Here is a 25,775-nt window from a genome sequence, read left to right on the forward strand (position 1 = left end):
TCCATTAGCCACTGTGCAAGGTACAGTACACAATATAGGACTCAGAAAAGAAAGGTCAGCAATGAATTTAATTTAGAAAATATTGTAATGTTTAAGGTGTTACATACAGTTGTGGCCAAAAACACTGACACCCTTACAGAGTTTTCACCATTTCTTCCAGAAAATTGTTGAAATTAACAAAATGTTTTGGTATCCAAATATGTATTTCTTGTGGAAATCGGATTTTTGGTAAAGAACATCATTAATGTGTTTACAGAAAGCAAAATGAAGTTTTCAAAGCAAATAACACTTTTCCTATAGTCAAACATGTAGGAGGTTCAGTGATGTTTTGGGGTTGCTTTGCTGCATCTGGCACTGGGTGCCGTAAACATGTTCATGACATCATGAAATCTGTAGATTACGAGGCTATTTTGGAGAGCACTGTTGAAACCAATGCCAGAAGGCTGGGTTACCGTCAAAGGTCATGGGTCTTCCAGCAGGACAATGACCCCAAATAAACTTCAAAATGCACACAGGAATGGTTCAAGACACTGGAGGGTCATTCCACATCAGATCACCCGAAAAAAATGAAATGTCCACCACCCATCTCAGATTTTTTCTAAATTTTTTTAGTTAAGAGAAGATGTCAAAACAACTATTTCTGCCAAATATCTCGACTGTCTGACAATTAGTTGATTAAATATTGATTTTTCAATTTATTAAATAATTTACTAATCGCGGCTTCTTTATCCAGTTTATTTGAAGTATCGCGGGTGTTTATTAAGGAATCACCACAAAATTTGGACCCCTAAGGTAACTCCACCTCTTGAATCCAAAAATACAAACCAAATTACTTTATCTGCCTCATGTTTTGCGTTACGGCAAAAATGCATGTTTTTCGAATAGAATTAAAAACGCTATGTTCAAATCGACATTAGGGATCCCATTGTTTGGGGGGGTCTTTAAAAAAGGTATACATTACTACCACAAAAAAAAAATCAGCAGGGTACTCTTTCATTGTGGAGAAAAAAAAAAAATGAAGTTGATGTTCAATTACTTGTGTACTGCATACATAATTTACACATTGTTAAAAACCATACCAAAAAAGTAAACTAAACTGAGGCAATGGGGTAAAACTCCCATTTAGGAAATTAAACTGTCACACAACGGTCATTCGGCTTCCATAACCGAAGACCGACACGCTCACCTGTTCCTCCCTGATTCATGCTGCAGCTGTTGCCGTTCTGATTTTGGCTCTGCGCATGCGCGGAACTTATCCTTGATGTTCTCTGCAAGTTTCCTATTGGCCTTCAGTCTGGCTCCAAACTTCAAAAGGCACTTCCCCCTTCTTCTCAGTGCCTGTTGATCAAGTTACTTGCCTGGTTAAGACTTACCGTCTTGTCTCCTGTGTGTTCTACCTTGGATTCTCAGCACCTACCTGTCTCTGCCGTGCCGCTGGCTGAACCGTTCACGCTGCACTTGTCTTCACTGTGCCGCTGACTGAACTACTTAAGTTGCACCTGTCTCGACTATACTGCTGGCTGAACTGTTCACCCTGCACCTGTCTCCATTGTGCCGCTGGCCAAAGAGCTTACGCTCCACCTGTCTCCATTGTGCCGCTGGCTAAAGAGCTAACGCTCCTTTTAAATCCATTATTTTGTTGCCTTCTGGCCTTGTGTTCCGGCCTCCGTACAGCATCCTATTCTACTCTCTCCCCTATAGGGTTTCGCCTGACATTCCTGGTAAGGGCCACGACCTGCGGACGGGCGCAGCTAAGCCCAAACCACCTTGCGGTGGCTCTTGTTGAAAACCTCCCGTTCATTAGACTCCGCGCCTTACTGGGAGTAGAGCAAAGTTGGGCAGATCTAAGAATCCTGTTTAGCAAACTGTGACAGAAACAAACAGAAACTGATGGAAAAGGGATTCCCTTTAGAGAAACCAAAACTGAAATTTTCCAGAGAAAGAGAGAGGGGGAGATAGAAAGATAGACAATCATGGCAGCTGCTCATCAAAAGTGCACATTTGGTAGTCTTTTAAATACGGACTGCTATATTACTGTCTACTCAAAACCCATTGGATTACATACCTGGGACCACTTTACAGAAGAAGAAAAATAACCTTTTATTCTGAGAACTGAAGTTTCAAACGCAGTAACCAATGATCCTGCTACCATCATGAAAAGCTTCTGCTGCAAAGATATGTAGAACTTCAGAAAACATGATGTAATCCTTTGTATTAAAAAAAGGAGATAGAAAAAAGCTTATAAGTTATGTCACTGAAGTGGGCCAAAGAACATGGTGACTGTCAGCTTCATGCTGTTATTAAGCCAGGACAGACACTTTGCCCAAAATGCAGAATTCAACTGTCACACTGTAAAGAACAAACAAGACATAGATATGCCAACAGAAGTTGAATCCCCGGTGGAGGCTGTATCTGAACCAGCAGAAACAGATGAGCTGAAGGAAAGTATTACAAAGCTTGGGTGTTCACCAGTGAAATTGCATGGGGTAAAGAGAAGACACCGGGAAACATATGCTAAAAGAAAGAAAGAGCAGGCAAGTACAGCCATTCAAGAGAAGCTTACTGAAATGTTGTCTCTTCCTAGCACATCACTAGAATCCCCCCAGAAAGTAAACAAATGTTCAGGTTGTGATGATTTACAGAGTAGAAGTTCAGATACTATATATGAATTAAAGCTAAAGTGTGAAGAAGATCCACGACAAGAAGTAATACAAATGTTAACTCTGGCACCAAAGAACTGGACAATTAAGCAGACTGCAGAAGAATTTAATGTCACAGAATACATGGTAAAACAATCAAGAAAACTTAAGGAAACCCATGGTGTACTGGCAGAACCTGAAAAATGTAGAGGGAAAGCCCTTCCTATACACATCGTTCATCAGGTACAGCAGTTTTACGAAGATGTTGAACATTCTCGCATGTGCCCTGGAAAGAAAGAGTTTGTTTCTGTAAAATTTCCAGGAGGAAAAAAGTATTCACAAACAGAAAAGGCTACTCCTAGTAAACTTGAAAGAGCTTTATCTTCCTTTCAAAGACCGTTTTTCATACATTTAAGTTGGATTGTCTAAGTTTTGTTCCTTACGACCTAGTGTTGCGGCAAGAGGTGTGCATTCTGTGTGTGTTTGCGAAACTCACCAAACCTTAAAATTATTGGTTGCTGCTCTACCACTAAAAATGGGCTACAAAGACCTAACTGAAATCGTTGTTTGTTGTTCAGTCTCAAAAATTTGTATGGTTCATCGATGTGACAAATGCCCAGGTCTAGAAGCACTTCAGAAAAAAGTTGAAAATCTTTTTCATGATAGTGACATGGATGATGAGGACACAATTGTTTATAAGCAGTGGGTCCACACTGATCAAACTAAATTGGTTACAATCACTAGTAAAGTGATATAAGTTATTTGTAGTGCTGTTGATGATGCAACAGCCCATCTGTATACAGCAAAGTCGCAGGCTGAATACCTCCGCCAGCTGAAGGAAACCATTCGCCCAGAAACTTAGGATATTGTATTATTAGATTTTGCAGAAAATTATTCATTCGTGTGTCAGGATGTAATTCAAGGATTCCACTGGGACACTTCACAAGCAACACTCCACTCATTTGTTGTATATTTTAGGCAAGATGATTGTGACACTTTGTGTGAGCCTGTGCGTTATTAGCGATACCCATGACCATATAGCTATAACTGTGTATGCCTTCATTACGGTAGTTATGAAATACTTAGCGAAACTATTACCAAAATTGGAGTATGTTTACTACTTTAGTGATGGTGCTAGTGCACAATACAAGAACTGCAAAATCTTTTTGAACTTATCCTTCCTTAAGGATGACTTCAACATTAAAGCAGAATGGAATTTTTTTGCCACATCTCATGGTAAGAGTCTGTGTGATGTCATTGGTGGAACAGTTAAACGTCTAGCCACACGCACCAGTCTGTAAGCAGTGGAAACCCATCACATCTTGACACCTTTGGACCTGGGCAAATGAAAATGTACGTGGCATAAAGTTTTTTTACTTGTTGCAAAATGAAATACAAGACTGCAAAACCAAGCTGCATAGCCGTCTAGAAACAGCAAACACTGTGGCAGGAACACGTTCTCATCACAGATTTCGGCCTATTAATAATGATGAGCTACACATATATCGATTGTCATCAGATGACATAAAGACAGCAGGAACCAGAGTTAGTGTCACTATGACCACAGTCACAAAAAATGTAGACAAAAGTGATCTGCAACCAGGAACATACATAGCAGCAGTGTATGATAATATCTGGTATATTGGGAATATCATTCAATGTAATGAGGAGGAACAAGATGTGCTGGTACACTTCATGAAACTAAACCAATCAACAAATGTGCTGTCCTGGCCTTCAGGAGATGATAAGTGTTTTGTTCCTTTTATTCACGTCCTCTGCGTAACGGAAGAGCCTACTATCCAAGGAAGTACTGGAAGGCAGTATACACTTTCTGCTGACACTTTAAGGAAAATTACAGACCATTACAACAAGTTCCAAACAAGGGAAAAAGAATGAGATTCTTGACTCAACTTCAGTTATGGACTAAAGTTATGTTAAAGGTTTTAAATTTCATGGTTTCTTGTGTTAATTATGTATGTGGTAGTAATGTATACCTTTTTTAAGCATCCCCAAAAAATGGGATCCCTAATGTCGATTGAACCTAGCGTTTTTAATTCTATTCGAAAACCATGCGTAACGCAAAACATGAGGCAGATAAAGTAATTTGGTTTGGATTATTGGATTTGGGAGGAAGAGTTACCTTTGGGGTCCAAATTTTGTGGTGATAACGTAATAAACACCCGCGATACTTCAAATAAACTGGATAAAGAAGCCTCAATTAGTAAATTATTTAATAAATTGAAAAATCAATATTTAATCAACTAATTGTCGAGATATTTGGCAGAAATCGTTGTTTTGACATCCTCTCTTAACTAAAAAATTTTCATAGAAATCTGAGATGGGTGGTGGACAACCCTGGTTGAACTGACATGAAATGACCCTGGACTGTTCTGAAGTCTCCAGCAATGACCGCAGCAATAAATCCCATAAAAAACCCGCAGAGAGATCTCTAAAACAACAATTCAATTCTGGGAGAACTGGAGCAGTTTGCATATGAGGAGTGGGCCACACTGCCAGTAGAGAGGTCAGGAAGCTCATCCTTGGCTATATGAAGTGTTTGATGAGTTATTTTGACAAAAGGCTGTGCTACCTAAACTTAAGGTTCTATAATATTCAGAGAAAAAATTGTGGAGACCAAATACGGTTTTTAATTTCAACTTTTGCCTAGAGAAATTTGTCCGCTATTTAAAAAAAGTTCAAGGGTGCCAATATTTTTGTCCATACTGTATATTTCAACATCACATCAATAAAAACACCATGCTGCAGACAGCCATGTTGTGGACATTCTTTAGAATACAGTGGATCACTTCATGAAATACCTCAGTGATGTCACTGGTTCCTACTGAATTGAAAGGCAGTATTCTCATTGACAGAGCCGGATTTAGACCTCATGGTGCCCTAGGCATGATATTGGTTTGGCCGCCCCCCCCCCCCCCCCCCAAGTCCCACAACTGATCAGTTGAACTCAATCTAATTTAAATATCCCGACCAAACAAAGGTCATTGGAATCCAAAAGGCTCAGATGTCAGTATAGCAGCCGCACAATCCAGAAATAATATAAATGATGATGGATGAAGGAGGAAAATGTCAGCTCAAGATCACTAAACTTACTTAACTTGACATCCGGGCCCGGAGTAAAAGTGGCTGGAAGATTGTCCTGTCTGTGATGGATCTCTTAGAAGATACGATGTGCGGCAGCGCGTGTATGACAGAACCTGGTGAGCGATCAAACAGCAGGTGACAAGCGGTGTGCGTTCCACAGTGGAACGCACAGTACTACTTCCTGTGTGAGGTAACTGTGTGAGCATCCCAACGTGTTTTATTTGCCAGGCACCCCCTCCTGTTAGCCGCGAGTCGGGGGAGGGGCCGCAACCCCCCCCCTCTTGTCCCCCCACCATCTCGGCCCCCTGAGAGCCGCTAGGCCCTAGGCAGGTGCCTAGGTTGCCTAGCGGTAAATCCGGCCCTGCTCATTGATGTTGTTTCAGCCCACCACACAGATGCATCCATTGTTTGTTAAGCTTGCAAGACCATCTTACATTTAGCATTATTATATTTTATTTAAAACAAACTCAGCACTATATAATGAGGGGATAAAGGTACAAATAACATACAATGACATGAAGGTAAAGATGACCCTACCTAATTGAGGTTACAATCTAAAAGGTGGGTCAAACAGTTTATACGTAAATTAGCAGAATAACATTTGTGACTGTTGGTGGTGATACAGTCACTGTGCTCATACTTGGCTCCAGGCTGTTGGGAGGATAGTTACTGTGCTAGTTCCTGGCTCTGGGCAGTTGGGAGGATAGTTACTGTGCTAGTTCCTGGCTCTGGGCAGTTGATAACCACATACAGCCGGATCCCAGCAGTTGATAATTACAGACACAATGCTTGTTCCAGGATCCAGACAGTTGGTAATCACTGACACTGAGTTAGTTACTGGCTCTGGGCAGTTAGTGACTGTGAACGGATGGACTTACGTCGCCACCTGGTCTGTTGGGGGAAGAAGGATGAAGGGATGTTCTTCCTACACAGTTTATCTGGGTTTCTTTCTCACCGTCAGTAACCGACTGTTACTGACCACTCCTACTGGTGTCACCTTGCCAGACACCTGATGACTGAGAATGCCAAACTTGTCTAACCTGCTCCCTACACTCTATGCCCCCACTCTGGCCGGAAACAATCAGTTTATTTACTAACCAAGCTGCAAGAGAGGGCGAAACACAACCAACGGAACACTCAACAGAACTGCCAGGACAACAAGGGTGGGAGCGCAACTGTATTTAGAGAAATAGATTTTACGGTAAATACAAATATCTTCTTTTCTCTAGCACTCAGTTGGGGGACACTGCTGACCATGGGGATGTTCCAAAGATGCCCTCTTGGATGGGAATGTTCAGAGAGAGCCGCACCGTAATTACGGCCAAAACTCGCATGCTTAGAAGCAAACACATGGAATCGGTAAAAATTGGTGAACGTATGGACGGTAGAACAGGTAGCTGCCTGGCAGAACTGCTCAAGCGAGGCCCTGTGCCTTCCGCCCAAGCAGCACTAACCGACCTAGTGGAATAGGCAGTAAGACCAACTGGAGCCGGGGAATCCTCAAAGACATACGCCTGACGAATGGTAGCCGTGATCCACCTAGCAATCATCTGTTTAGCGCTTCCGAACATCATAACACCAGGAGGCTGTCAGTCTTCCTTACCGCCACAGACCGATCCAAATAGATCCGCAAAGCGCGGACCACATCCAGGAGCAAGAGATCCCTGACCAGTAGACTGAAGATCTCTAGACAAAGCAGGAATAACAATATCCTGATTAATGTGGAACTTGGATACCATTATAGGCTGCAAAGATGGTACGGTACGGAGTACCGCCCTATCATCATGAAAAGAAAGTAAAAGGGGAGCAACAGGAAAGACCCGCCAGTTCTGAACAGAAAAACTACCTTCCAAGTGAGAAACTTCAGAGAAATAGACTCCCAACAATTCAAAGGGAGACCTTGAGGACCAAATTTAGGTCCCATGGCTCCACAAGAGGAATAAAGGGTGGCTGCACATGGAGAGCCATCTGCAAAAAGGTTTGCACATCAGGTAACAGAGCCAAACGTCTCTGGAAATAAACCAACAATGCCGATATCTAAACTTTGAGCAAAACAAGACGCAAATCCTTATCCTGACCATCCTGAAGGAAGGCCAACAAACTAGCCAACCTAAAAGAAAAAGTGAAAACCTTTCTCTCCTCACATCAGCCAATGCAAGGTTTTCCGATTCTGTGATAATTACTGGAAGAAGATGGTTTTCTGGGTTTGATCATAGTACGGATTACCTTATTAGACAAGCCCTTGTTCCTTAGAATCACGGTCTTAACTTCCAGGCCGTCAAAGCCATCCCTGGCAGATCTAGGTGAAAGATGGACCCTAACTGAGCAGATATTCTGGGAGAGGAAGACGCCACGGCGGATTCACTGCCATGCTGATAAGATCTGTCTAACAGGACCTCCGAGGCCAATCGGGAGCCAATAGAATCACTGGAACCTTTTCTCTCCTTCCAATGTTTTTAGAACCCTCGGTAACATTTAATTGGAGGAAAGGCATACACCAGTCAGGGTGTCCACCAAAAATACCTGAGGATCCTAGGTCCTGGAAGAAAACTTGCTCACCTTGTAGTTGAAACCGAGAGGTCATAATGTCTATCTCTGGCTGACCCCACCTGTGAACTAACATCATGAATACCTTCGGATGGAAGGACCACTCCCCCGGATGAATGACATACCAACTCAAGTAGTCCGCCTCCCAATTGTTACAGCTGAAACGACCGGAGCATACTTTTCTGCCCATTTCATGACTTTGGCCACCTCTTTCATCGCCAGAGAACTTCTGGCTCTTCCTTGATGGTTGCTGTAGGCCACCGGCGTGGCATTTTCTGATTGCACCCGTGTGGGTCTGAGCCGCAGAAGGTACTGGGCCTTAAGGCACTGAAAATGGCCCTCAACTCCGGAACGATTATAGGTAACAGAGACTCCTTTAGTGTCCAGGTGCCCTGTAGTTGGAGACTAAAAGTGACCGCATCCCAGCCCGAGAGGCTGCCATCTATTGCCACCACTGTCCAATCCCACATTAAACAGGGGCACCCCTGACTCAAGTGCTCCGACCAGAGCCACCGCAAGTGAGACTTGCGACTCTCCGCCGACAGTCGAAGGAACTAGCTGTCCTAGCAAGTATTCCATCCCGACCACTTTGCCAAGATCTCCAGCTGAGATTTTTAAGAACGGAACCTAGCAAACAGGACCACTTAGAAACATGACACGATGCGACCCATCAGTTTTATGTATAGCAGAATTGAGACACGTGTCAGAGACAGCACTTTCTTCACCTGGAGTTGAAGAATCCAAATTTTGTCTGAAGGTAAAAATACTTTCTAGACCTTGGTGTTGAATAATAAGCCCAGAAACTGGATTTCTTAAGATTGATAATCCAACCATGCGGCTTAAGGAACCGCCACGTCAACTGCAGATGAGATCTCATCCGATCCACTGAAATCGCTTTGATCAAGAGGTCATCCAGGTAGGAAATGATCACTACTCCTCTCACCCGTAAGTGTGCATCCATGACTGCCATTACCATTATAAACACCCGAGGCGCTGTTGCCAGCCCAAAGAGAAGAGCTTGGAACTGTAGAAAACATAACCTATGTGCCTAATTTAGAAGTTTGGGACAAAGATTAGGTGAAACAAACTTCCTGCCGAAAGCAGTTTCACAGGCATTAAGACTGTGGTGGCTACAAAACAACTGGGCTCTAATATTATTTTTGGTGCATGACTGGATTCTTTATCCAAAGGATCGAGACAGAGCATCAACCTTACTGTGTCTGGGGTCTGACCCCAGGGTAATCTGGAGGTAGAAATGAGAAAAGAAGAAAGACCATCTTGCCTGCTGTAGGTTAAGACATTGAGCTGCTTGCAGATAAAGTAAGTTCTTGTGATCAGTGAATATACTTAGAGGAAGAATTACTCCCTCTTCATTTCTTTATGGTCTATTGCATAGACAGGAGTTCTTTGTCACCTATGTAGTAATTATTTTCTGCTGGGATGAAACCACTCTGACTGCAAAGAACAAGGCATCAACACCTAAAAATTGTTGGGGGAGGTCTCTGGTTGCCAGAGAATGGGTGCAGAAAGAAAGGCTTGTTCAAGCTTAACAAATGCTTGGGAGGCATCCGGTGGTCAAGTTTGGGATTTGTGGGTTAGTGCAGTGCCCCGGATAAACTGACGAAAGTAGTTGTAAAATCCTAAGAACCGCTGGATTGCCTTGAGACCAGTTGGCTGCGGTCAATCCTCAATAGCTTTAACCTACTCTGGAGACTGGTACTATAATTTATATAACCAAGGAAAGACATAGAGGTGTGTTCAAGTAGGCACTTCTCAGGTTTGCAGCAGAGGTGATTCTGCTGGTGTCAGGATCTGCCTTCACCTTTCTGCAGCATTGCTTCTGCATGCTGCTTTGTATTGGCAGCTTCTGCCTCTGGGACTTTATTGGACTTATTACATTGAATGTATTTTTTGGCATTACCTCTTATCTACCAGAGGTGCTGGTATTGTGCTTGTTTCTTCATACTACTAGTTACCCTGCTAGTTATTACTGTATGTTGCTGTGCTTTACCTTGTTGTGCTCCTGGTTCACCTGTTCCCTGGAATTTTAACAAGCTACCTGCTGACAACTCTTTTCGTTCCTGTTATTTGCTTTCTGCATCTCTCAGCAATCCTTGTTCAATATCTATACTACCTGGTTTGTACCATACTGCATTTTCTGGAAATATATCTGTGCAATAAATATTGTGTGCTTTCACCATATTCCTGGCTCCTTTGCTGTGATTTTCTGCATTGAAGCGTAACAGCCGGAGTCAGAACAAAAGTTGCATAACATGCTTGCAATGGGATTGCACATCTGGAGAAAATATTAAGATGTCATCTAATTATATCACAACAATTATATCACAATAAATTGATATAATCTTTGAAAATTTAATTGATAAAGCTTTGGAAAATAGTGAAGGCTGTTTTCCATTCATCACCTCGCCTAATACGAATGAGGTTATATGCACCACTGATATCCAGTTTGGTGAAAATGGCACCCTTGATTACGGTTGAATAATTCAGAGATGCGTGGAATGGGGTTCTTGATGGTGATATTATTAAGACCTTGATGTTAAATGCAAAGATGGAGACTCCCGTATTTCTTCTTTACAAAGAAAGAAATGTCTCCAGCGGGTGATGAGGACTTCCGTATGAACCCATGTACATGGATATACAACATAATAGCTTTTGTCTCTGTAAGGATAAAGGGTAGTCACAATCTCTGAGTGGTGTCTTGCTAGGTAGGAGATCGATAGGGCAATCCCACTTTCTATGAAGGGGTAGTTTATCAGCTTTTTCCTTACTGTAGACACCCGGGAAGGATACATTTTTGAAGAGGTGGACCTTCATGTTTGAAGAACACACGAAAATAGACCGTAGAACATATTTTGTAAACATTTATTTTGATCCCCCAGGAAGGGACCTGACCAGTGTGCCAGTCCAGAACCGGGGCATGCAGTTGTAACCATGGTAGCCCTAAGATTATGGGACCGATAGACTTGGAAACAAAGTAAAAATAAATATGCTCCTAATATAACGCTCCAATTTGCATAAGAACGGTTAGGGTTCCATGGGAAATAGTACCCTCTGACACCTTTTTACCATCTATGACGATTTAGGAGATGGCACATGACAGAGTGGTTATCTCATATTTGGATATAAGAGAAGATAAAGTTCCCCTGATACTTGAACCTCCTCCTAAGAGGTGATGAGAGACACTGGAGTAAACATTCTTTGAGAAATATCTAGTTAGGGAGATTGACAAATACATCTTAGAATAGTCTCCCTATTACTACCAATTTAATTTGGAGTGATCCAATTACAAGGGCTCTTTAATGGACAACTCCGGTGATTGGAAACAGGGAGCCAGTCTAACGTTCTAGTAACGTGACTGTTTGCTCTCTTGAGACCATTCAGGTGAAATATCCACTTTGTTACACAAAGAAATAAGGTCATATAAGGAGATGGGCAGTCATCTAGATGCTCATTTATAGATTTGGAATATGCTTGAAATGTAGTAGAGAATAATGGTTCTCTTCTTGCAATTAATTGTGAGTGTATCTGTATCTTAAAACCTTCGGTGGTAGTCAGCATATCGATGCTGACTACCACGACAATACTTTCCCCGACGTGGTGACCCCCCGAACGGCTCCTTCCCGACCTGGCTCCAAGGCGACTGCTATGACCAGCGACTGCAAGGGATCGCGACCTATGAAGATTCTGAACAGTCTTGATGACGTGACTGCCGACCGCGACGCTCTTTTCCTTGCTGTTATGGTGAAAAAGTAAATATGCGGGCATAGACAATGTACTTTGCTTAGCGTTGTACATTGTACATGAGCGCATACTTACATTACCCCCTTAACGGCAGCGTTAACAGCGTTGTGGATGTAAGTGACATCACATCATCAAGTTGCGGCGGCTTCTTCATCAATGGCGATTGCTTCCAGTCGGTTGCCACATCAGTCGTCATGGAGGCTCGGCGGGAAGGAGCCCTTCGGTGTGAAGATGTTGGGGTAAGTGTTGTCGGGGTAGTCAGCATCGATATGCTGACTACCACCGCCTACAATAATAACAGTGTGTCCTGGTCCTCCCTTCCCGGCACAGAACTGTTTTTCCTGGCGCTGTGTATACTATAGAAAAATGCCAATTAGTCCAGTTAGTCACAGAAACCAGTTACTTTGTCAGATACACTTATCATGCTTACATAGCATAGGGTAGGCTGAGTATAATCATTTAGACTCTAAAGATCTGGAGACTCACAGACACTCTCTGTGAGAGTCTCTATTGTTCAGTGCAACAACAAAAAAACCTGACAGACAGTCTAAGCTCAGTGAGCACAGACCAGACGCCTGGTGGAACGCACAGCCCAGAAGTCGGGTGGAACCCACAGACCAGAAGTCGGGTGGAACCCACAGACCAGACGCCTGGTGGAACTCACAGCCCAGAAGTCGGGTGGAACGCACAGACCATAGCGGGTGGAACGCAAAGGCAGGAAGTCGGATGGAACGCACAGACCAGAAGTCGGGTGGAACGCACAGACCAGAAGTCGGATGGAACGCACAGACCAGAAGTCGGATGGAACGCACAGAGCAGATGCTGGGTGGAACGCAAAGGCAGGAAGTCGGGTCTGTAACATCTTCCGGGTGAGAGGAGACTGGCAGTGGGTATGTACTTACATATATGATGATAAACATATAACATAGATATAACATAAAGTAGACAAGTTAATTATGAAGTTGGTAGGTATGCATTTCCAGGCTATGAAGTAGGAATTTCCAGGCTATGATACCCAAAATATATGTCCTCATTATGCCCATCTCATAATTCCCTCTTCATACATTTATTTTGCCCACCACATTGCATTGTTATGCCCACTTGAAAGCCTCCTAATGCCAACCTCATAGCCAATGGTCACCTGATATCCCACATATTTGCCTCCCAGTGCTCATTTTCTTATGGCTGCCTTATAGCTTCATACTGCTCACCTCATAGCCACACAATGTCCACCTAAGAACCTCTTAATTCCCTCTTCATATCCTCCCAGTGCCCACCCACCTTTCCTTATACTGCCAACCTTGTAGCGTCATAATAGTCACCCAATATTCTCTTAATTCCCTATTATAGCCTCATTATGCCCACCTTGTAGCCTTCCATGCCCACTTCATAATGCCCACTTTATAGCCTCAAAATGTCCACCTCCTATTGGCTGCCTCCGTTTCATAATGCACCATCTTTGTTTTTAATATTTCGCTTTTCCATTTCATGTTGCAGGTTTCATTTTTAAGCCTTAGTAATAAAAGTTTTTCCATTTAAAAGAAATTACAAGGACAATCAGTGCACCAGAAATCAGTCACCACTTTGGGTTTCTTTTCACCTTTTTGTCAATGGATTACGTCATATGGTTGTTATGGTTGCACATCCATGGACATTAGGTGTAACAAACTAGTGTATGATTAAAGAGTTATTTGGGAAGTGGATTGTAATCTATAATAACCAAATCTGTTTATGTGGTGATTTAACTTTCTTTGATCTGTTTGCCAATATTCTATGCACTATGTCGTCACTGGTTACCAAACAACCAATCCAAAGGTTAATCAGTGAATTCTACTGTCTCTTGCAAGATTCTCAGTGTGATGTCACTTCTGACCTTGCTGTGTGGTTAATGGCTGCTTCCTGTTGGCAGGAGTGTTTTAAAGTTTTCATCCTGACACATTTAGTGACACTAAATTTACACCCAAAAAGTAATTTATGTCTTTAAATTATAAAGTACATCTTTATTTTGTTGAATTTGAGTTAAAATGGAAAGGAGTTTTTTATTATTACACTTTTATGAGATAGTCACACTGAGGCTGTGTGGGGGTCACACTGATGCTGTGTGGTGGGCACACTGAGGCTGTGTGGGGGTCACACTGATGCTGTGTGGTGGGCACACTGAGGCTGTGTGGGGGTCACACTGATGCTGTGTGGTGGGCACACTGAGGCTGTGTGGGGGTCACACTGATGCTGTGTGGTGGGCACACTGAGGCTGTGTGGTGGTCACACTGAGGCTGTGTGGTGGGCACACTGAGGCTGTGTGGTGGGCACACTGAGGCTGTGTGGTGGGCACACTGAGGCTGTGTGGTGGGCACACTGAAGCTGTGTGGTGGGCACACTGAGGCTGTGTGGTGGGCACACTGAGGCTGCGTGGTGGGCACACTGAGGCTGCGTGGTGGGCACACAGGCTGCGTGGTGGGCACACTGAAGCTGTGAGGTGGTCACACTGAGGCTGCGAGGTGGTCACACTGAGGCTGCGAGGTGGGCACACTGAGGCTGTGTGGTGGGCACACTGAGGCTGTGAGGTGGTCACACTGAAGCTGTGAGGTGGTCACACTGAGGCTGCGTGGTGGGCACACTGAGGCTGCGTGGTGGGCACACTGAGGCTGCGAGGTGGGCACACTGAGGCTGTGTGGTGGGCACACTGAGGCTGCGAGGTGGGCACACTGAGGCTGCGAGGTGGGCACACTGAGGCTGTGTGGGGGTCACACTGAGGCTGTGTGGTGGGCACACTGAGGCTGTGTGGTGGGCACACTGAGGCTGTGTGATGGGCACACTGAGGCTGTGTGGTGGGCACACTGAGGCTGCGAGGTGGGCACACTGAGGCTGCGAGGTGGGCACACTGAGGCTGTGTGGTGGGCACACTGATGCTGTTTGGTGGGCACACTGAGGCTGTGTGGTGGGCACACTGAGGCTGCGAGGTGGGCACACTGAGGCTGCGAGGTGGGCACAATGAGGCTGCGAGGTGGGCACACTGAGGCTGCGAGGTGGGCACACTGAGGCTGTGTGGTGGTCACACTGAGGCTGTGAGGTGGGCACACTGAGGCTGCGAGGTGGGCACACTGAGGCTGTGTTGGGGTCACACTGATGCTGTGTGGTGGGCACACTGAGGCTGTGTGGTGGGCACACTGATGCTGTGTGGTGGGCACACTGATGCTGCGAGGTGGGCACACTGAGGCTAGCTGCTTGAACTCTCTGCTAACCTTGCTTTGCTTTATGACTGTTCCTTGTTGGCACTGAATTCACACACAGAAATATAACATACACATGTCTTGTTGAATTTGAGTTGTAAATGTAAAGGATATTCCTCCCCCTAAAGTTCCAGTAGCAGACACTGTCATCCTGGGCACACTGCCCTTCTCTCAGACAGAAGAAAGGATAAATACCTAATAAAGGAAGCAATTGTTGGACAAGTGATTAAACACACTATATAGGTCAATAGTGTCGGCCTGATCTAGAGATGGAGACATATAGGGTCAGAATGTCTTTAGGAAAAGGCGCACGTAAACAGAAAAAGCGTATTTATGTATGTGTGTTGAGTCAGATGAATTTCAAGATTCGTCCTGGTCAAATACTGCAGCATTTACGGTAGGTGTGCGCTAGGTGTACTCTAAAGATAGCAGGCGGATACAGGGTGCATGAGGCATCATCATCATTTATTTATTTATTTATATAGCGCCACTAATTCTGCAGCGCTGTACAGAGAACTCACTGACATCAGTCCCTGCCCAATGGAGCTTACAGTCTAAATTCCCTAACATACACACACACACAGACAGAGAGAGAGAGACACTAGGGTCAATTTTGATAGCAGCCAATTAACCTACTAGTATGTTTTTGGAGTGTGGGAGGAAACCAGAACACCCAGAGGAAACCCACTCAAACACGGTGAGAACATACAAACTCCACACAGATAAAGCCATGGTCGGGAATCAAACTCATGACCTCAGTGCTGAGAGGCAGAAGTGCTAACCACTACGCCACCGTGCTGCCCCATCGCTCAATAAAAACCACTTACCATAAGTACACTATTCTTCCTTGTGTATACAACACATCCTCGCATTATGTTGTGATATGCTATTGTATGACTTTAGTATTATAATTAAACACATAATTGTGTTTATGACTTGTGTGAATTTATCATATCTAACACAACATTGGGGTATATTTGCTAAACTGTGGGTTTGAAAAAGTGGAGATGTTGCCTATAGCAACCAATCAGATTCTAGCTGTCATTTATTTTGTACATTCTACAAAATGACAGCTAGAATATGATTGGTTGCTATAGGCAACATCTCCACTTTTTCAAATACGCAGTTTAGTAAATATACCCTCTTGTATTTAAAGAACCTAGTCCCACTGGGAACACTCATATACCCTGAATACTGTAAAGCTGGTTATATGAATATTGATAGTGATTGTAAGCCCCTTTTGTGGAGTTGTTAAACAAAATTCATAGCTTGATTTCACGGAGATTACCACGCATGACATTACCGGACAAGGGAAGATAGGCTAAACCGATTCCAAGCAGGTGGTGCGCCAGTACTGGCACCAAAAACCTCAGAGTTACACCTTACTGGTGGGCACAGGGTAAAAAGCCGACCTCATTTTATATCATTGTGTGTCAGAAGTTTACAGAGGATTTCATTCTATTCAACACTTGTGTTCAAGTTTCAGACTTGTCTTATAGTTGGTGCCAAATTGCCATCTTATATCATATACTCCCCAGGTTTACATTCACTGCACATAATGCTTGAGAGATACTTAGCTTTGCGAAGTGTCTCAAACCTAAATCAAATATCAGTCTGGAAGCCCCAATCCAGAATCACGTAGGAGGGAAACTCTCTGGGCACCGCTGGAGGTTATGGTCCCAGATGAGGCTCAGAAAAACACTATTTCCCTCCCTCCCCTAGAGGGGTTATATAGTTAATTACAGGGGCTGTAATACTACACATTTATTGGTGCTACAAAACACACACAAAAAATTGATAGACAATTCAGTGCCCTTGGCATTCTTTGGTATACATCTCCTATTCTACTTGGTCAGCAGAAAGCTCATTCTGTGTTATAATAAACAACAGAAACAAATATTTTAACCCTTCATTACAATTCTCTCCTGGTTCTCAATGTCTTGTCAAATCAGAATGTTGATAATATGGCGCGCAGTCATCATGTATTTTTAAAGGTAATATTTGTTTATTAATAAAACAATTGGTCACATCCCTGAGAGTAATGAGGCGTGCGTGTAATTGCACTACTTTATTGTCCCACTCTTCATTCAACTCATGTTTCCCAGTCAATTGACTTTTTATGAGGGACTGATTGTCCAGTTTCTCATGCTCCACTTGAGTCAAAGTGATGAGTCCGTGTATATTCATCATCAGCACAAAGGGTAGGATGAGTACTGGAATCCTCATGGTGATATTTTCATAGCTACTGGCGCAGTTATAACCTGGAAGAGGGATAATAACATGGCTTAGTATCTCCATCGATCAACATATAATAGGTCTTACCTAACCCTTCACTTAAAATCTCCCCCTTTTTCTTTTCTTTTTGTGACCCTGTATGTAAAATCCACATTTTTTCTCCTGGAATTTGATATTCCTGCTATGTAATCATGTGCATGCTATGTGGGATGACCAGCATCTGTCCTAAACAATCACCCTGTGATATAAAATGGTTGTTTGATTGCAAACAAATTTGATAGACAATCCAGGGCAAGACTTGAGAACTAATGCTGGAGATAAGCATTAGTGAGAATGGGGTTCACACCAAGGAAATAGTAGTACATGGAGGGCTGTTGCTCATCCCCTGTTTAACCCCTTTGAGACAGTTCCTTGTGAGCAAGATCCCGCGTATCGGAAGCTGCATCCAGCAAGCTGATGCTTATTTGCTTGCAGGGACTTTAGAGGGTGATATAGCACTTTTGGGCATATTTCAAGGATCGTCATTATAGGTACCAGGCAATGACCTGGCACTCTTAGGAATAGGGTGACATAGGGTAGGTAAACGTATCACATTTCTATACATGAAACAGTTAAAAATATTATCAGATATATACAATTGTTGCAGTTAAAAGGGGGCCCCAGGTGGGATTATTCTTTATTGAGTGTGCCCAGTACCAGTTTCTTGCCACAGATGTCTCCATTCCAGCCAAAAGTTCCCTGTCACATATGGACTAGTATCAGCAAATGAAAATAAACTACATGGTTGACAGTTCCCCAGTTTATAAGTTGGAACAATAATTGAGGAGGCATCTACATCAAGGCAGGGTGGCAGTTTGGTATCTGGGTGTTTTAGCACGGCAGCAGTAGCCAAAACACTGCCTTCTATTAACTGGAAAGCAGAGCAGTTAGGTTTACCAAAGACATCAGTTAACTCTGAATGTTCTGAACGTAGAAAACGTTGGACATCCGTGGCTCTCAAATGAATGGACTCAGCCGGTTTTATCTTTTTAAACACTATGTAAGCTGTTATGTAATATGATGTTCTTGGTCCCCCCCACACACCTTTGTACGGCGCTGCGTAACCTTGACCTTATATGTATTAGATGTGAATAGTGGAAACAGTAAGAGGAAAATACAGTATATACATAATGTGTGACAACATGTCCTCAGTGTTGGGAGAAGAAACAGTAATGACTGCAGGAGGTTGGCGTCCATTTTCTTGTAGTACATATCTTTACCTGTTAGTTAAATATGCCACTGAATTTCATTTGTTCTATACACAGGAAAATTTTATAGACAGATTATTTAGAAGAAACACTGCAGGAAAAAATAAATATAATTAAAGAACAACAACACCGATCACAGTTTATAATAGCGGCAGCCATTTTCTTATAGAGACATAGAATGGAGAATAACAGTATTTATGTAGGAAAATACAAAGGATGTCTCCTAAACCTCCATGACTGATAACAATTTAAACACTAGAGTAAAAGGAACTAATACATATCTACAATTACTGTCCTCAGTGCGGAGCAATGGTGGCCATTTACCTATAGTCTCAAAGACACAACATTGGTGTTACTTCATATCCTCTGTTTATAACAAGTGACTCTGCAGAGGTGGTGCGGCCCATGAATTTCAGATAATTTTTTCTTTGCGTGACAAACAAAAACGGAGGATGCAAAGTATTCTGTAATATATTATGTTCTAATTATATAGAGGAGAGGGGAACTGTAGAGTGAGATGTCTGGATCCCTGGAGAGATGAGGGATTTAATTTTCATTAACCTCACATTTCATCTTCAGAGGACTACTTTTCAGAGTCCTTAATACTGCTGACCTCCATCATCTTGTCGTGTCGCTGTTTACACTCCTCTTTTCAAAATGGATGAGTCACCCGCGTGGGCCTGCCTTAGTCAGAAGACACGGGACAGTGGGCCCATAGAAGATGGCAGGATAAGTAAGTGTTATATACACTCCAATTTCCTGTATATAGGAAACTGTTACATATAAGGCAGGGGTTGTGTCTGTAAAATAGACTGTTTTTGTATTTTGCACAACTAACCCCTAAAAATAACAACTCGAAATAGGTGGATTTTCATTTAGTCTTATATTGTTGTATCCCTTAATACACAGGATTGCAAAGTAGTAAAGAAAACATCCCTGTGTGTCAAGATTGAGCAAGACCCAGAGCCCCATCACGGTCCCTCCACCTCACTCACTGATACATGAGAGAAACAATGACCAGAGGATTCTAGAACTCACCAACAAGATCATTCAGCTGCTGACTGGAGAGGTGACTGCTGGGAATGGGACATTATACAGTAACACCAGGGTATGTGTCTGGGTGATGACTGTATCATTGTGTGTGTCAGGTTCCTATAAGGTGTGAGGATGTCACTGTCTATTTCTCCATGGAGGAGTGGGAGTATTTAGAAGGACACAGGGGTCTGTACAAGGACGTGATGATGGAGAATCACCAGACCCTCACATCACTGGGTAAGAGGAGACTTTATTGTGTTGCAAAGCAGTGAGCATTTTTGAGGGCCAGCTAGCCATCATCTGCTAAACACATGTTAACAATGTATTCAGTCACTGTCTGTCTCCTTAAGATGGATCCGGTAATAGAAATGTCCCAGAGAGATGTCCCCACCAGGATTGTCCAGAGATAAATTACAGTATCCCACAGAAGTTCCAGGTAGATGACTCATTAAATACCAAAATAACAAAGTAACTTTTCACTATATGATCTGTAGAGAAGTGGTGTGTGTCTAATACACTAAAATTCTACTGTTTAAACTCAATTAATGGCATCAGACATTATTAAAGTGTTATTTTATTGTTTTCTGGGTTATTTAGGATGACTATCTGACTGACGTAAAGGTAGAAGATATAGAGGGAGAAGAAGAGATGTATGTGAGGGGTGATCAGCAGTGTAAGGAAGAGGAAATCCCTACAGATATCAGTACAGGTGAGTAATAAACACTTACACCCTCCTTTCTCAGAATGAACTTATGAGGAAAAATATATCTGCCCCTTGGTGAGTCAAAAGCCATAAGCCACTAGCAGACTTCTGTTCTAATAACATCGTTTCATTGTGTTCTACCAGCCAAAAGATCTCCTCTCCACACTTTCTGGTGATTCAGTTCAAGGGGCATAAGTATAACCATAATGATACCATCAGTGATCAATGGGATGAGACTACATAGGATATTTCCCATAATCCTCCCTGTGCACTACTATATTTGACATTATCCATGATCTTCGCTGTGCACTGATAGTAATAATATTTGCACAGGGGATACTCGGTAATGATTATATTATCTTAGTTTTATTTCAGGCAAGCTGTATACTATGTAATTACTATGTAAATTATGCATGTCATGGGTGTGTGATATGATGAGACGCTGTGAGTTCACAGGTTGTTTGAAAAAAATACACGTATCCTAACACCACAGTGTATTTAAGAAGAGTTTTTTTTCCAGATCATGGGCCAAGTAAGGGGAAACAACATCTAAATGATCCGCTCAAGAGGATATTGGTAAAGTCTTCCTAAACTAAAAGTCTTCGGCGCTGCGGATACCTTGTGGCGCCTAACAAATTATAATAATGATAATAATAAACTCCAGGGAGTGGAGGCTTCTTGCCAGCAACCTCAAACGTTCTTCAGCTTGAAATCCTTCCTTCCCATTGGCTTTGGCATTGTCTACTGATGATTTATAGGACATGGAGGAAGATTTATGGACGGACTTTTTGCTTGCTTCCTCCCTGGCAAAACTGAACATTTGATAAAGAGGTTGTTAACGCTCATATAGTAGAAATTTCTGCACTTTGAAGGGATCACAGTGAGCTTGTGTCCTCTAACACTATAAATAGTGGTCACATTTGACTTTGAAGATGACATCCACCTTGTTTATTAAAGCAGTGTACTTACAAATAATTTACATCCACACTACTCAAACAAATATTGACGGCTTTTAATCCGGCGCAGATAGAACAGTATTAATGTGTGAAAGCTTCCTAGATCTATGGATCTGAAAGGCTTTTACTCTTCCAATTGAGCATCCTTAACTTCCTGTAAAACCAGATGAACATTACAAAGACTGAGATTGACGGATCCCACAGAATTGATCTTTTTCAGTATTTTTGTCTCCTTACCTGCAGAGTTGGTGTCAGCTATTCTGCAACCACCACTCATTATTCACTGTCATCAGCTTGGGTTTGTTCTCGCTAGAGAAAAGGAACCTAATCACTTAGACTAAAGCACTTAATCCGATCTACCTTGTTTCGAGGTGTCTTCCTGCAGTATTCATTTCTACTCATGCGGAAAAGTCCTTTGATCGTAGAGTGGGCTTTCTTGGAGTGTGAAAGTTTACAATATTATCAAAAGGATACCTACCCTCTGCTCACACCCTCTCATTGTGAGTACGAGTAAATTACATCCTTTCAGATAAAGGGCCCATCCACAATGGTACCAGACACAGCTGGCCGCTACCTCACTTGATCTTTTATCTAGGTTGTTGGGGATGTCCCTATAGTACTTCACATGATGACTAGAATGTTGTATCCTGCACAGAGGACTCGTAAGCAACCACGAAACTGTCTCTAATTTAATATTCTGGATTAATACAAACTTACACCACACTTTAACAACCTAGTGGGTAAAGTACAGATTTAAAGAGCAGCTATGTAAATGGCATTAAACAGAAGTCCATTCTCCGGTTGGAATGATTTATTTCAGAAAATCTGAGACAACCCAAATATCACTGTGATTACATTAGGCCCTGGCGAACCATAAAGTTGTAGCTCTTGTAGATGACCTCCTTTTATGTTATATTGCCAGCCATCTTTATCCACAGCCTCATGCAAGAATTGGACACTTTTCAAAAACTTAATAACTCTAAATTTAAATCTCAAGCTTTGAACATTACTCACCCAACTTCTCGCGTTTCCTCTGTGTCCTCCTCTTTTAACTTCATTTGGTCCAGGCCGTCAGTGAAATACTTGGGCACACATATATCATGTGACCTTACCCAACTTTATACTGTAAACTACCTACTTATACTGAGGAAGATGATCTTAATCAGTATCTGCCCACAATCGCCCGTTAGGTGTATTGTTATTTTCCAGATGGTTTTATATCTGGTTCACTTCTACTTGTTTCCACTTTTTTGGATATATGATGAAATTAAAAATTTTCTGTCCTCCCTACTTATCAAGGAAGTGCTTTCCCACCCACAGATTCATTTTGAGGCTCTATGTTTGGGATCAGACCCTTACCTGTGGTATGCTTTTGGACGTTGGTTGATGCCTTGCCAGATTGAGTTCGAGAGTAGAAATATGTTTGTGACGAGACTTTTTCAGATAAATAATGGTCTGAGATGATGTTCTTAATCATTGTTGTTATTATTTTTATTACTATTATTATTATTATTTATAAGGTGCCACAAAGGGTCCACAGCTCCTTACAAAGAACATATAGCGGGAGTTGACCCTGTGTCCAGGAGCTTGGGTGCAGCAAACAGGAACAGAGTCGTTGATGGATGTTTGGATATCAGGAAGGACTGGAGATCAAGGGCTAAGAGGCCAGGGAGGATGCGCAGAACATAACATAGATGCGCTGGTGGCATGGATGTTGAAAGGACAAAGGAGGAAGACACAAGGGAAGAGGGACCTGCTTGTGAGATCCTACATCTAAAGATTAATGCACAATGTCTCCATTAGTATTAAGGTGGAAGCGGCAGGGCACAACCTTCACTCCAGATGGTTCCTCATTCCTGTGGTTCTGCACAACATGTTTGTCTCAGCCTTGCCACACTGTTGGAGATCCTAGAAATACATTTTTTAATATCTTTGGGGAAATGTCTTAAAAGCAAACAGTATTGGTATACGTTTATCCTCTTATTTAAAAAGCTGACTGGTTTTGACATCCAATTGATTCAGTCTGTTTATTGCTGTAATACAATAACTTTAATATTGGAACATATAAGAGCTTTCTTATATACTTAGTAAATGCAGCACGGGGAGTCATTCCTGCTCTTCCTATCAACCAATGGGGTTCTTCGGTTAATGTACAGACATCATCTGATAATTGTATATTTAAAAATGTGTTAATTGACTGTATGTTTCCTGTAGATGGATCCAGTAACAGAAATACCCCAGAGAGATGTCCTTGTCCTCTTTATTCAAAAGATTCTACAGAGGAAAATCACAGTATCCCACAGGAGTATCAGGTAGATGGAGTTTAGGGTCTCACCAGATATCAAAGTGACATTTCACTATGTCTAATTCACTGATATTATTCTGTATAATCTCGTTAATAAAATCAGACATTATTAAAGTGTTAAAATGGAAATGGGGAGACAAACTTTGGTGCAACATTTCTTCCCTCGATATGTGCTCAATAATAATGGTGCCAAATTGCTGCGTACCAAATAATAAATGATAAAACAGGCTTATGCGATTCAGTTTAGTTCCTTGTTGCCCCGTCTTTATTTTGGAAAAAAGTAATGACCTTGAACAGATAAAACAATGGCAAAGAGCCAACCATATAGTGTAGTATGTTAAAATCGGAATGTTTTGATTATTATTATTTAGGTGCCACAGATTCCGTAGAGCCGGACAATTATACAAATACATGAGGCAGTTACACATAAGTAGCACAAATTATTGTGAGTAAAAGTGTAAGGACTCACACAGAGCGTAACAAAAGACATGACAAGGGAGATGGACAGTAGGCCGTCATGAGGCGACGGGTAGAGACTCCCCTCCCATGAGAGCTTAATTAATGAAGTAACCTGAATTCCTCCATGAAATCACAAATATGGATTCCTGCAGTGCTGGGCCCTATTCAAGGAGAAATAAGTAGTGTCCGGAAAACCCCATTGTGTTTCATCTTCAATTTCAACTTCATCAAGACGGATGGTGTTTATGCACGAAAGGAAAGATCTATATAGTATTTAGTGCTAACATATATACATCGCAATACTAGTTGATCGCGGACAAATTGACCTGCTACGCATACGTCATGCAAGTCCTTCCAGTTTATCTGAAACCTGTATCAAGTGCGCATGCGAAACGTGAATATGAGAGTTGTCTATCTCCGATTTATCGGGTACATAACTAATTAGGACACGATTCTATGGGGCATATTCAATTAGGGTTCCGGTTCGCGGGATCGCGCCGGAACGGGCCGCGAACTTAATCCACGTTACCGCAATAACGTGGATTTTCATTCGCAGCCCATAGGGTTGCGTACGAAAATCCGCGTTATTGCGGAACCGTAATACCGGCAATAATGCACACTTTTCGCAGTAACGAGATTTACCGCGAACCGGAACCCTAATTGAATATGCCCCAATGAATCGAGGAGTAAATCTATACAATGTAGTAAATTGGCTCCATCTTACTTACGGACACTGCCTAGTAAATCATAAGAGTATGCCATACTGGGTGCCAGTGTTAGCCAGAAGTATATCATAATCATAACAAGTATACTGTATGAATATAGATCTGCTGTACCCATATACTTGAAATTAATTAAAAATAAAATCTAAAACAAATGATATTAACACGACCATGCATAACAAAACTCCTAGAAGGATGACAATAAAACATAATAAAATTTACATAAAATATGTACTATAAACCAGAAATCAACTAATTTATATAAGCAATATTTAAAAGATAATAAAGGAATAAAATATTTAAAATATGGGCAAACATTGAGCAGAAAGAATTGTAAAAATGTAACTATTTCACAGCCTTCATTCACACCACTGGGGACAGCGTATTTAATTGAAAGATCCAATACATCTATCTTTGTGACAGTAATTTGTCCAAGTCGCCCCCTCTCACGTTCATTGTTCCATGTAGAATGGCTTTCAAGGTTGAAAACCTGGGACCAGAACCATGATTATTTATAAAGTGTTTAGGAATATAGTGATTATCAAACTTATTCTTATAATTCCCAGATAGGTTCCTGTATTCTGATTTGAGCATACATTTGGTCTTGTCCATATATTTTAGGCCAAATGAAACACAAAAGGGGAAATTCATTTAGCCTTTCTGATACTACAGTAGATATCTAATTTTTTCTCACACCTCTATTGAGCGCGAGGAATAATACGTGGAGAATTATGTCAAAATCTTCACCGTGAGGCGCCTCCAAATGTCCGCAATACACTTCGTGACTAGTTGAATTCCCCCCCTAATAGTTAGACAACATATGTAGTTGTACA

The 25,775-nt window shown here is 42.1% G+C and overlaps 1 protein-coding gene across 1 annotated transcript in view; it reads left to right on the top strand.

The window, feature by feature from the left end:
* The first annotated feature begins 12,890 nt into the window (after nucleotides 1-12,890).
* LOC142095489 (uncharacterized) overlaps nucleotides 12,891-25,775 on the top strand; it is a 120,896-nt gene continuing 108,011 nt past the window's right edge. Inside the window, exons 1-6 of the mRNA XM_075178434.1 lie at nucleotides 12,891-12,940; nucleotides 19,672-19,831; nucleotides 19,911-20,034; nucleotides 20,148-20,233; nucleotides 20,395-20,506; nucleotides 23,671-23,768. Of these exons, the coding sequence (XP_075034535.1) occupies nucleotides 19,950-20,034; nucleotides 20,148-20,233; nucleotides 20,395-20,506; nucleotides 23,671-23,768 (381 nt within the window). The 5' untranslated portion in view covers nucleotides 12,891-12,940; nucleotides 19,672-19,831; nucleotides 19,911-19,949. The remainder of the gene's footprint in view (nucleotides 12,941-19,671; nucleotides 19,832-19,910; nucleotides 20,035-20,147; nucleotides 20,234-20,394; nucleotides 20,507-23,670; nucleotides 23,769-25,775) is intronic.

The sequence above is a fragment of the Mixophyes fleayi genome, chromosome 6 (genome assembly GCF_038048845.1).
Source record: "Mixophyes fleayi isolate aMixFle1 chromosome 6, aMixFle1.hap1, whole genome shotgun sequence".
Classification (NCBI taxonomy): Eukaryota; Metazoa; Chordata; class Amphibia; order Anura; family Limnodynastidae; genus Mixophyes; species Mixophyes fleayi.